The 12,616-nt window shown below is 46.8% G+C and overlaps 1 protein-coding gene across 2 annotated transcripts in view; it reads left to right on the top strand.

Moving 5' to 3' along the window:
• Window positions 1–12,616, top strand: part of ptprb (protein tyrosine phosphatase receptor type b) — a 31,904-nt gene that overhangs the window by 7,446 nt on the left and 11,842 nt on the right. For both annotated transcript variants that reach the window (XM_024284319.2, XM_024284310.2), the window contains exons 3-23: window positions 166–303; window positions 395–535; window positions 605–865; window positions 933–1,199; window positions 2,092–2,208; window positions 2,286–2,432; window positions 2,500–2,617; window positions 2,688–2,833; window positions 6,559–6,825; window positions 6,904–6,962; window positions 7,326–7,530; window positions 7,599–7,696; window positions 7,763–7,928; window positions 8,008–8,138; window positions 8,338–8,485; window positions 8,562–8,834; window positions 8,904–9,073; window positions 9,142–9,292; window positions 9,374–9,474; window positions 11,978–12,143; window positions 12,220–12,501. In XM_024284319.2, coding sequence (XP_024140087.1) covers window positions 166–303; window positions 395–535; window positions 605–865; window positions 933–1,199; window positions 2,092–2,208; window positions 2,286–2,432; window positions 2,500–2,617; window positions 2,688–2,833; window positions 6,559–6,825; window positions 6,904–6,962; window positions 7,326–7,530; window positions 7,599–7,696; window positions 7,763–7,928; window positions 8,008–8,138; window positions 8,338–8,485; window positions 8,562–8,834; window positions 8,904–9,073; window positions 9,142–9,292; window positions 9,374–9,474; window positions 11,978–12,143; window positions 12,220–12,501 — 3,552 coding nt within the window. The remainder of the gene's footprint in view (window positions 1–165; window positions 304–394; window positions 536–604; window positions 866–932; window positions 1,200–2,091; window positions 2,209–2,285; window positions 2,433–2,499; window positions 2,618–2,687; window positions 2,834–6,558; window positions 6,826–6,903; window positions 6,963–7,325; window positions 7,531–7,598; window positions 7,697–7,762; window positions 7,929–8,007; window positions 8,139–8,337; window positions 8,486–8,561; window positions 8,835–8,903; window positions 9,074–9,141; window positions 9,293–9,373; window positions 9,475–11,977; window positions 12,144–12,219; window positions 12,502–12,616) is intronic.

The raw sequence follows: 12,616 nt of genomic DNA, 5'->3' as shown, positions 1-12,616 counted from the left end.
GGGGGGGGTGTGGTCATGAAAGACCAGCTGATGGAGAAAGATCTGTCAGTTCAAGAACGTTGGAGAAGCTTCGTTGGTTCTTGAAAGTGATGTTTGTTTTTTGATTTCCCACAATGCCTCTGTGCGGTTTTCTGCTTCATGCAGTCTCTGCGTTCTGTTGCTCAGGACCGTCTGCTGTGGTGGACCTGGCCGTGACCTCCAGAACCAGCACCAGTCTGGACCTGAGCTGGCAGGCCGGTCCCGGCCGGACGCAGCGCTTCAGACTGGAGCTGTGGGAGGGGCCTGCTAGTCCGGATCCGTCCGGTACGTCTGCATGAGGACATTCAGACATCTGTCTTTCTGTCCAATCAGCGAGCTGCTCCGGAGTCACGTGACCTCACCTTTCGGTTCACAGATCTGCTGAGAAACGAGGTGTTGGAGAGCACCGCCACGCGGCACACGCTGTCACAGCTGACGCCTGGGCGACGGTACAAGGTCGCCGTGGTGACGGAGGCGGGAGGGATGCAGAGCAGCAGCAGCGTGGAGGCGCAGACAGGTGGAGAGCGATGGAGAATGAAAGAAAACAGATGAGAGGAACATGAGTGAATGAATTCTGTCTCTCTAGCGCCCTCTGCTGTTTCCAACATCACTGCGATAAGCATCAACAGCACCAGCCTCTGGTTGTCATGGCAACAGCCCGATGGCGACGTAGACGAGCTCGTCGTCCTCGTCTTTTCAAGCGGCGCTAAGATCTGGGAAAAGACTCTGCATCGAAACACCGAGGGCGTCGCCGTCGACCAGCTGACCCCCGGCTCGGCCTATCAGATCGTAGTGAAGTCAAGGAGTGGCGGCCTGACGAACCAATCAGAGATCAGAACCAGAACAGGTGAGACAGCACGACAAAAGGCTTCCTGTTCTTTTACTCCATCATCACATCTTCGTCCCACCTGCAGCTCCGGCGCCGGCGTCCCTCCTCTCCTTGACCCCGTCCTCCTCCGGCGGCCTCGTCCTGACCTGGCTGCCCCCTGCTGGTCACTGGGAGAACTACAGCCTTTCGCTGTCCGACGGCTCCCAGCAGATAGTCAGCACCTCTCTGGACAAGGCGGCGGTGAACTTCAGCTTCCCCGGGACGCAGCTCATTCCTGGAAGGTGGTACCGAGCTGTGCTGACGGTGGAGAGCGGAGGACTGACGATCGAGAGCGTCTGTGACGGCCTGACAGGTCAGACCCTAGAAACCCTAAAACGAGTCCGCTTGGCGTTTATTTAGGAGGAAACAAGTCGAACTAAAATGTCAACGACCCTCTGAGCTACGTTCAAGCGGCAACTTTCAATGAACAGAACTTCCGGCTTCTGCGTACGGCTGGGTATCACCAATACTAACCAGAATCGATTCAATTCCAATTTTGTTTAAATTCTTTCAATCTTCATAATTTAATTTAATTACAGATTAGACAAATTTGATTTGAAATACCTTAATAATCTGTATGTGTGTAATAATCTGTGTATATTAAACTGATCCAGTTCAGATACTGTATCAGTGAAATCCTGAGATTGTTTATATCATACAGTGTAACATAGATTCTCAGAGACTTCAGCTTTATACATTAGATCAATCTCTACTTTTATGGATCGATTATTGATCTATTAAGCCTGGATTGATTGATTGATTATGTGACCGGAGCGCGGTGATCATTCCTCACTACACAAATTTTAAGTCTGATCGCGGCCTCTACGCATGAATTTGGGTGATTATTGATCGGCCACTGAAAGTTTAATATTTTCACCTTTAATGGCGGCAGCGCTGTGACCAATCAGGGACTCCGATTTTCTAGTGCCGTGTGGCCTGTCTTTTTAACACAAGCGCAGTAGAGCCCCTTCCCTGCCGTCACCAGCGTATCCGGTGGGATCACCAGCGTATCCGGTGGGATCACCTCCGGCTGGATGAGCATTCATAAAACCGCGTAGAGCGCGTTCTTGAACGCTCATGCACGGTGTGACATAGCTTTAAACGTTGCGCCGTGTTCAGACACGCTCACATGTCACTTTTTTTCCTTAGAGGTTTCCTGTCATTTTTACCCACAATTCCTTGATTCAAATAATTCTTCCTTGCAGCTCCCGCTGCGCCGTTGGACCTCCACATTCGCCACTCCGATGAGACCTCAATCAGCGCCATGTGGAGCCACGCCCCCTCCGGCTCGCGCGACAGCTACCTCCTCACCATTCGTCACGGTAACAGAGTTTTCCCGTGGGACGCGTCAACGGTCCGTTAGAGTCCCTTCAGTCAAAGGTCATCACCTCTGTCACAGGCGTGGTTACCGTGGATACCAGGGAGGTGGATCCCAACATGAGGGAGTGCACATTCAACGTGCTGGTACCTGGGAGGCGGTACAACATCACCGTGGCGACCAGGAGCGGGAATCTGAGCGCCTCTGCGTCGGTGGAGGGCAGAACAGGTGAGTCGTCTGCAGGTGGGTGTGGTTTAAGGATTCCCACACTGAAGAGGTCGCTCTTGTCCTTTAGTCCCGACGGAGTTACGGACCGTCAAGCTGAGGAGTTCAGGTGTCGACAGCCTTCAGGCCTCCTGGGAAAAACCTCCAGGTGACGTGGACTCCTACAGACTGACCCTTCTGCAGGACAGGTGAGTCCTCCTCCTTTTCTTCTGCTTTTAGTTTGACAGACGGAAGTTTCTGATTCGTTTTCTTCTGCAGCTTTGTGCTCCAGAACCACAGCGTTCCTGCTTCCTCCTCATCTCTGCTGCTGACCCGTCTCACGCCCGGCGCCCTCTACAGGCTGCAGGCTGCTGCTGTCAGCGGGGAGCTGCTCTCCAAACCCATCAGCCTGAAGGGTCGGACAGGTGCTTCAAACTCATCCATGGAAAACCCAGACACTAGAGCGGGAGAGTCAAACTCGATCACACTAGGGGACGAAATCCAAAACACACTTTAGATCGCGGGCCGAACAGGAGAAACATTTACTGAACACTCTGAAACTACATTTAAAAACTTAAAACTGTAACTTTATAACATAATTATGAACTAGATATATAGCATTACCTGTGATAATGCTAGTGTGAATGCTGTAAGATGAATTTGGTCACTGAAGATGCTAGTGCTGAGAGCTGAAAACGCTGAAGCTAAAATATTAGCTAAGTGCCAAATTAGCCTAATAAAACAAACAAAACAAAAAAAAATTAGGTTAGCTAAGACAGCTAGCATTTAGCTGAAAAAATTGTGAAACTTCAAAATAGCTTAAAAAAATGAAAAAAAGACTAGGTTAAGCCAAAACAGCTAGCATGTAGCTGAATATTGGCTAAACTCCAAAACAGCCTAAAGAACTGAAAAAAGCCTAAATTAGCCAAAAGAGCTAGCGTGTAAATTTTAGCCTATCTCCAAATGAGCCTAAAAATCTTAGTAAATGCCAAAATAGTCCAAAAAGCTAACAGAATAATGATTTTTAAACCTTAACTTTTTAATATAATTATGAATAATAAAAAGTCAGGAATATTATTCCAGAATAAATCAACTTAAACCTTAAATAACTTTCAATATTTTACTCTCCATAAAAATATATTTTGTCAAAATTATACAAGTTAGAAATGAGCTCAAGATAACATCGGGTCATTAATAACAATAAATTAAGATGATCTGGAGGGCCGGATAGAATTACCCAGAGGGCCGGATTCGGCCCCCGGGCCTCGACTTTGTCACATGTGCACTAAAGTGTGACATTCATTGTTCAGGAAGAACCACAGAGCCACACACTTATATAACGCTGCTGGGTTGCCGGTCAGTGGGGCTCTTATTGTGTGGATCCAACATTCCCATGAAGAACTTTCCCGTCCAACACAATCAGAACCAAAACAGGAAACGCTCCGCGAGGCGCTGAGGAATGTTCACACTAAACAGCACGTCTGAGCGGCGTCCTGAGGAGGCGGAGATCCCATCAGACGCACAACAACATCATCATTTTCAGCTTTAAACTCTAAAATTCTTCCATTGAATGCAATAAAAAACAATATTAGAATAAATAACAAAGTAGAAAAGGGTTTTATTCATTTCCATCATTCTGAAAATGATTTAAATAAAATGTTTATCAGTTAAAACTAAATTATTGCAGATATAAACGCTGGAAAACTCCAGTTTTTTTGTAAACTAGAAAGTTTGTATCTCAGATTGCAGGGAACACGGCGCTCCTCGCTGTGGCGGTAATGAAAGTGAGCGGCGTGATAACATCAGGTGAAACAATGGCAGCAAGGCCACAGAAGAAAGTCTTAGACTTCCTGTGCACACACGGGTCTGAGGACGTTCCAGCTTCCTCCGACTGTTCAAAACAACCTGCAGCCGCGACTGTTTTTGTCCTGAGTCGACTTGACAACTGCAGCCGATTCTGACCGAAACAGTAGAACCACATCAGTCCAGTTCTGAGGTCTGGAAGTTCTGTTTGTGCTTTATAAAGATTTGAATGGTTCAGATCAGAGGAGGTTAAACTTTCTCTTTCGTGTTCCACAAAAGGTTCTAAAATTAGTCCGAAGGGCCGGACCAGGAGTCGATTTACCTCGTAAAAGAAAGAAATGATCCGGGATCTGGACAAAAAAAACCCGAGCCTTCATGTTGATTACAGCTGTGAGATCAGAGTATTAAAACTCCGTCTAAAATAAATGTAAACTTTTTTCTATTAAATTAAGGAGGTAATAAAGCATTTATCTGTAGTTTTTGGACAAAATAAATCTTTTATTTTAATAAATATGACGAAGAATGAACGTCTGTCAGACAGCTGCAATGAAGAGCAGGGGGCGGAGCCAAACAGAGCTTTCTGGTATTTTTTTTTCCTTGATTTTATTTGTTTATTTTTATTTGATCATTATTTAACCATGAAAACATCAAATTGAGATCCACTGATCTGATTTAAAGGGATTCCTGGTCAAGTGGTGAAAGTGACAGACAGCCAAGACATGTCATGGAATTAAAATATGCTCAAATTAAATAAATATGATGAAAGAAACCAAGTAATTACTTAAAAACAGTTACAGGTCCGTGTTTTCGTTTCCAGGTCCTTCAGAAATCCAAAGAGGAAACTGATCGTTTTTCTATTTAGGGATGGAGACCGACATTCATTTGATGCAACACCAAACATCAGCATAGTCTAAAAATCACAGAAATTCTGCGATTCTCCGCATAAGTCCCGCCCGCCGCCGTTAGAGAGGTGAGCAGTTCAGAACGGACAGACACGCCCCCACCTGAGAGCAGATTCCAGCCGAGCCGACCTGAAATCCATCTGGATCAAAATTGTCCCAAATACATTATTATACAAAACAATAAAGGAAAATTTATTAGAAAAAAGCCGAAAAAGAAAAAAAAAGGAATTCCAGGAAAACTGTCAAATGGACACCAGAGTTTAGTAGAGAAATTCTTGTAGCTGAATCCACACAGCCAGACTGAAGTGAGAAGATCACATCATTGAGCTGAGATCAATAGAATCTGTGACTTTCACCTGTAATTTTTGTATTTTCATTCAAAAATATGTTGATTAAAAAAAATAATTCTGGTTGTTTTTATAAAATTACACCTAAAACTTTCATTCTATGTTGTAAAAACAGTTCATTGAAGTTTTTTGGGGTTTCCAGGTGGATTTTTCTGTTTTTGCAGGATTTTATGTCTAGTGTGTAAATACAACATGGAATAATGACTAAATAAAGGTAGAGTCACATAGGAGAGGTTGTGCTGATTAAAATTATACCAAATAAGCAGCAGGAAGTCTTTCAAATTGAAAATACAGAAAATTAGACAAATAGACAAAAAACTGAGCGTTTGGTTCTAAATGTACAATTTTGTGATTGTAATTTTATATTCTGATTATTTGCAGATAATTGGTTGGCAAACACTAACAAAAAAAAAAAATTAAAGAATTAATTGCGATTAATTTTTTATGGATTCTCGCCCCTAAAATGAACTTAAAACACAGAAACATTTTGGAGTTTATATTTCAAAATAGTGTTTTTTGTTCTCATTTTAGCGTGATTTTCACCAGTGGGTTGATGCCCTCAGAGAAAAACTCAAACTAGGAGATGCTGCGTTCATGTGGTGTTGGTATAATTGGAAAATGACTATCAGATGTGGAAATCACACATAAATATTGGAAAAACATCAAATCTTCAAACACTTCATTAACTTTCGATGCCTGAATAAGGTGGATTTATTTGTAGTGCGCCATCCGTGGGCAGACAGTGGAACTACAATAGAAATAAAACATAAATAGATCATATTTTCTAGTTTGGCGAGCCAGATCAAATAGCTTAACAGGCCAAAATACATGTCTGACCTCCTGACCCAGTATGTACCAGCCAGACCTCTCTGGTCATCAGGATCCGGTCTTTTATCAGTTCCTAGAGTCCGAACTAAACATGGAGAAGCTGCATTCAGCTTCTATGCTCCACAGATCTCGAACAGACTTCCAGAGAACCTTAGATCTGCTGAAACACTCAGTTTGTGGTTGAACACCTGATCTCAGCTGGATTTGATGAACTTTGGTGGACCTGCCGGCGCTCTTCAAACTCCTGTAACTGAGATGTTCTGTCTGCAGCTCCGGCGTCCGTCTCCGAGGTGACCGTTTCCAACCGAGGGCGGTCAGACGCTCTCCAGGTGTCGTGGCGTCCGGCGGCGGGTGTAGTGGACAGCTACCTTGTCCGGCTCGAAGACGGAAAGCGAGTCGTCCACGTCCTGGCCGTGTCCAGCTCCTCGCCGCCCGAGTGCTCCTTCAGCTCGCTGGTCGCCGGGCGCCTGTACTCTGTGGTCATAGTGACGAGAAGTGGCGACCTGGAGAACGCCACGGTGGTGAAGGCTCGGACACGTAAATATCAGCAGGACGTTCAGACACATTTTAAAAATGTTGACTTGACCGCTTATCGTATTTTTGATCGTCCTGCAGAACCAGCGACTGTCCAGAATCCAACGGCGGTTCACTCGGCCAGGGAAGACTACCTGAAGGTTTGTGGAGCTTCAGCTTGTGGCGTGGACGTCTCAGCCACAAAGACAGAAAACAATCTTTTTTTTTTTTTTTTCAAATCCTTTAGATACAACTACTATCCAAACGTCAATGATGTTTAGGATGTGCTCATCATCATTTCCACCTCAGGATTCCAAATCAAAACTTGTTTACCTGATTTTATTACGTGTTCTGTGACGAGAAAACCACAGTAACATTTAGTGTTCACATATTTTAAAGAGTAGCTGATTTTTTTATTCAGTTTGTACAGAGATCTGGTACAGAAAAAAGTAAAAACAAGTGGGCCCAGTTCCAAACCCAGAGGAACTCTGCAGAGACCTGTCCTGACGGAAACATGTCCTCAGGTGTACTGGCGCCACGCGGCTGGAGATCTGGATCGCTATGTGGTTCTGATCCACTACAACCACAGCGTGCTGCAGAACAAGAGCGTCTCCGCCGGACACAACGAGTGCGCCTTCTCCTCGCTGACGCCGGGGAGACTCTACAGCGTTACCGTGGAAACCTGGAGCGGAGACTACGTCAGCAGCGTCTCCACGGACGGCCGTACTCGTGAGTCCAAGTCACAAGAACGTGATTTGTTTTGAAGGTTCTGCTTCATGATATCAACGTCTTTTTAGTCCCAGCTGCTGTAAGCAACCTGTCGCTAGGCAACGCTGGAACGACTTACCTGAACGTTACCTGGAGCCCCGCCCCCGGAGACGTGGACCACTATGAGGTACAGTTGAACTTCCCTGGTCCAGACTGCATCTGAGAGTTTTCAGTTTTGACGTGGTGGGTTCAGGTCACGCTGCTCTTCAACGACACGCGGGTTTTCCCGCCCGTCTCGCTGGGCAGCGAGCTGCGGCATCACCTGCTCACCGCTCTCACGCCAGGACGCCTCTATAAGGTGGTGGTGTCCACGTTCAGTGGGCCGCATCAGACGGCGCAGTTCACTGAGGGACGGACAGGTAAGAGACTCGAAGGACCGCCCCCTTTGACCGGATCAGGAGGTCGGACATAAATCTGGATCCCGTTTCTGCTCCGCAGCTCCCAGCTCCGTCCAGAACTTGCGGATGGTTCCTCAGCCCGGTAACTCCGACTCTGTCGGGGGGCTGCTGGTGTCCTGGACGCCCGGAGGGGGAGATCTGGACATGTACGCGCTGACGCTGTCAGACCAGGTGAGCCGGGATCACCAGAACAAATGAATCTTCTGGATCTGGAGACGATGCTTAAATCTGTTCCAACCGATTCCTCTGGTTCTGACCAGAACTTTCTGGATCAGTGTTTGTAAATAAGGAGGGGCCTGATGCTGATCCCTGAGGGACTAAATTCAACCCTCACAGGTAACTAACGTTTGTCATTGGTTTCTGCGTCCAGGGCGGCGTCTCCATCGACACCCGCCCCGTCCCCAAATACGTCTCCACCCTGGACTACTTAGAACTGACCCCGGGCCAGGTGTACAGCGTCACCGTCCAATCCCGCAGTGGGACGCTGACCAATGACAGCTCTGCGACGGGCCGAACAGGTGAGACGGCGAGACAGATCTGATCTGATCTGAGAGACTTCATCTGGATCTGAGCGGAGAATTGTGATGTGTGCAGCTCCGGCCAGAGTCACGGCTCTGCAGGCCGACAACGGCCACACCACGCACAGCCTGACGGTCAGCTGGGAGCGGCCGGTGGGCGTGTTCGACTCCTACATCCTGCACCTCCTGGATGAAGCTGGCGTCTGTCTGATCAACCAGTCGATCGCGGCGGAGACACGCAGCAAGCAGCTGGAGGGTCTGACCTCCGGGAAGTGGTACCGCGTGAAGGTGGTGACGCTGAGCGGCGGCGTGCCGTCGCTGAACGCCGCTGTGGCGGAGGGGCAGACGCGTAAGTCGCCGCTTCACCTGGAGCGAAGGTGCTCCTGGTTTCTTTGTAACTCAGGTGTTTGTCCTCCAGGTCCGGCTGCTGTGAGCAACCTGACTGTCACCGCCGTCAACACCTCCTCCCTCAGCTTCTCGTGGCGGCCCTCCGCCGGCCACGTCGACCTCTACGACCTGTCGCTCTTCAGAGAGTCGGAGTCCATGGACACCAAAAGCCCTGCAGACGGCAGGAAGGAGCACCAGCAGGTAGGACGGCGTTCCTGAGGGCCGGTGAAAGCGTGAGGAGCTTTGTTTTCATGGCCGTCTGCTGTCAGGCTGCAGGGGAGCTGCTGGACCTGCAGAAGCTCAGTCCGGCTGCGCACAGCTGCGTCTTCTCCGGCCTGCAGGCAGGAAGTCTGTACAGACTGCAGGTGGTGAGCTGGAGCCGCCGCATGAGCAGCGACTCGTCGGTGCTCGCCAGAACGGGTCAGTGGGACGTCCTCGTTTATGTTCTCTTCGGTTTTCGGTGGATTTGGTTTGAACTTCTGTCCCCGCTCTCCTCTGCAGTTCCATCGCCGGTGTCGTCTCTGCAGATTCAAAGTTCAAACCAGACGGACAGGCTGACGGTCGTCTGGCAGCCGGGCAGCGGCAGCTGGAGCAACTACCAGGTACGTTCCAAACATGACCATTACTAAATCTGAGGCTCCGCCCATCCTGTTAATGTGCAGCAGGATAGGTTATGAAAACTGAAAACTCGTTCCGTCTGACAGATCCACAAAGTTCTAAAAAATAAAGCCTTTTCCTCTAAAAACACAAAGATGCAGCACCGCACCAAAACCAAACACCACAAACTCAGACCGCAGACCACTAATCTAAGAAACAAGAGAAACAGCGCCATCGAGTGGCGAGGAAAAGGAACCTCACTAAAATCTAAGGATGGACTGATATAACTTTTTCCGGCCGATACTGATAACCGATATTTGAAGGTACCAATATTTTCTAATTAATTTATATCTTTATTTTTAAATCTTGTTTGATTTTGTTCCTCATAGTGTTTATTCTTTGTGTTCTGACTGAATTTGTTTTGTTAAATGTATTAGGATGAGCGGTGAAAAGTTTAGAGCTGTTGTGTGTGAATGTGGATTCATGAGTATTGGTACTATACTTTCATTGTATCTTAATAGCATTTTTGTTTGTTGCTTACAGAATACTTCGTCTTCATTTAAGTTATCTGGTTAAAGAGGAACCGCTCGAAAACGAGATGTGCCATCTCAAGGGGCTGATCCTGCCAGTGTTTAGAAATGTTAAATAAAAGTCGACTAATCACCAATTATTTTTTCCGATTACTCGACTAATCGGGTTATGCAGAAACTGGAGGTAAAGCATCTTAACCATCATTAGCTTTGAACTAAGTAAAAACTAGATAGATTACCTGCAACAATGCTAGTGTGAAGGCTGGAAATTGAGTTTGCTGAAGATGCTGAAACTGATAGTTTAAAACGCTGAAGTTCTTTTGTTCACATTTCGGCTTATCCCATTCAGGGTCGCCACAGCAAAACACCACCTACTGCTTCACATCAGTGATTTGGCAGTTTTTACACCGGATGCCCTTCCTGACGCAACCCTGTACTTGTAGGGCACAGGAGAACCTCGTTAGGCAGCAGCGTCAGGGGTCTTGACTAAGGACCCAATCTGGATGGAGATCAGTGGAAACCCCGGGGATTGAACTCAGGGCTCCTGTGTGGTAACAGAGGCTACCCTACTCTTAGCCCACTGAAGTTGTTAGCTGAAATCGCTAAAGCTGAGAGCCAGCTAAAATATTAGCTAAATGCCAGATTAGCCTAAAATGCTGAAAAAAAATCCCAAAATGGCTAGCATACACCTGAAATATTAGCTAAACTCCAAAATTGCTTGAAATACCAAAATAGTCCAAAAAGCTAGCAGAATACCATATAACTTTACTTCACTCTGACTCCATATCATTTAAAGTAACAACTAATTGACTATTAAATTAGTTATCGGCTATTTTAATAGTCGATTAGTTGACTAATTGTGGCTAATTTCATACGATAATCTCAAAATATTAGAGCTGTCAGGCGATTAAATTTTTTAATCGCGATTAATCGCATTGTCTTGAGTTAACTCGCGATTAATCACAAATTAAAATGTGGCCTCTTTTTAAGGAAAAAATGTGTTCTTCGTGGAATTTAGCAGTTCTACATTAATCATGAAAACAAGAATGGCAAAATTAATAGTTTTCATCAGAAATACTTTATTTTGTAACATTGTATTGAGATAAACTCTCTTAACAATAAAAGGCTGTAACATAAAATCCCTAACAAAAGCCCAAGTTCAAGTGAAGGGCATTTTAAATTCTAAACTTCAATCAACGTTCACTAAAATAAAAAAAAAAAACATCAATAATAACATTTCCTTAACACTTTCATGTTCATTTTTTGTCAGGACCAAATCTTTTCCTCCTCTGCTGAACTGCAGTAATAAATGAAATAGAGATTTATCATTTCCAATGAACTTTTGTTTTTTAAAACATTAAAGACTGAGAAAAGCGGGATACACTGTGGATAGTTTGACAGTCTGTTACTGCCGCCGCGTTCTCTGGCTGCAGCTCGATGCAGCGACGTGTCCAGCGGAGCTCACGATGAATATGCCGGCAGACAGACCGCTATGCTGTGGCTGGATCACGCTTAAACCTCCAGAACATTTATAACGTCCCCCGGTGCGCTTGCTGTTCGGAACGTCGGGCTCTCGGGACGCAGCGCCGGACGCGAGCCGGTACCACCAGACGTGGTACAGGACGCGAACCGGAGCCGGATTAGGGTGCAGGAGCTCTCCAGGTCCTAGCGCCGGCCTGTTTTAGCTCGCAGCTCGGAGGTTGGAAAGCCGCCGGTGATCTAGTGAGAGCAGCCGGTGAGTTAAGGGCGGGACGCCCGAGCGGTATGGAAAGGCACGTATGAGAAAATCCGCGATTAATGCGTCAAAAAAATTGTCAGCGTCAAGCACGTGTCAGATTAACGCGTTTTTAACGCGACAAATCTGACAGCCCTACAAAATATGCTAAATTCAGCCGGTACGATCCTGCACCGATGCTTCGCCCATCCCTCCTAAAAACGGCTCCAAACATCTGACTGAGATTTGTTGTTGAATGTTTAGGTGGTTCTGTACGACGTCTACGGCACCACTTTGGGAGCTCACATGCTGGGGGCGGAGCACAGAAGCCAGCGCCTGTCTGGGCTGGTCCCTGGTAGGCTGTACCGTGCTGAGGTCATTACATACAGCGGGGAGTTGACCAATAACGCCTCAGCATTCGGACGCACCAGTAAGACCAGAAAGAGATGCACAGACGACTTGGTTTAATTTAGCTTTAGGGTAAATTTGATTTTATTTTCTTGCAGCTCCAGAACCGCCCACCCACCTGTCAGTCAAACAAGGCTCGACCAATGACACGATCAAGCTGTCGTGGGCGGGTCCACTCTCTGGAGACTTCAGTAACTTCAGTCTTCAGTGGGAGCCTCCAGATCCACTGAGGGTCTCAGAGATCGATCTGACCAGCAGCACTGTGGGCGGGATGTTTCCGGGCCGACAGTACAACTTTACCCTGATGACTGTGAGTGGGGGCGGAGCCAAAGGCAGTCCCATCGCCTTGAGTCAACCCATCCAGAGGAGCATAAGAACAAGTAGGTGAAAAGCAGCGAGACGGTTTCTCCTGAAAGCTTACGTCCTGTGATAGTGTGTCCATATTTGTCTCCGCCCACAAGGTTAGCCCCTCCCACAACTGTAAACAGAACTTTC

Source organism: Oryzias melastigma, linkage group LG23, assembly GCF_002922805.2.
Source record: "Oryzias melastigma strain HK-1 linkage group LG23, ASM292280v2, whole genome shotgun sequence".
In the NCBI taxonomy this organism is placed as follows: Eukaryota; Metazoa; Chordata; class Actinopteri; order Beloniformes; family Adrianichthyidae; genus Oryzias; species Oryzias melastigma.
This window is presented reverse-complemented; position numbering and strand designations above follow the sequence as displayed.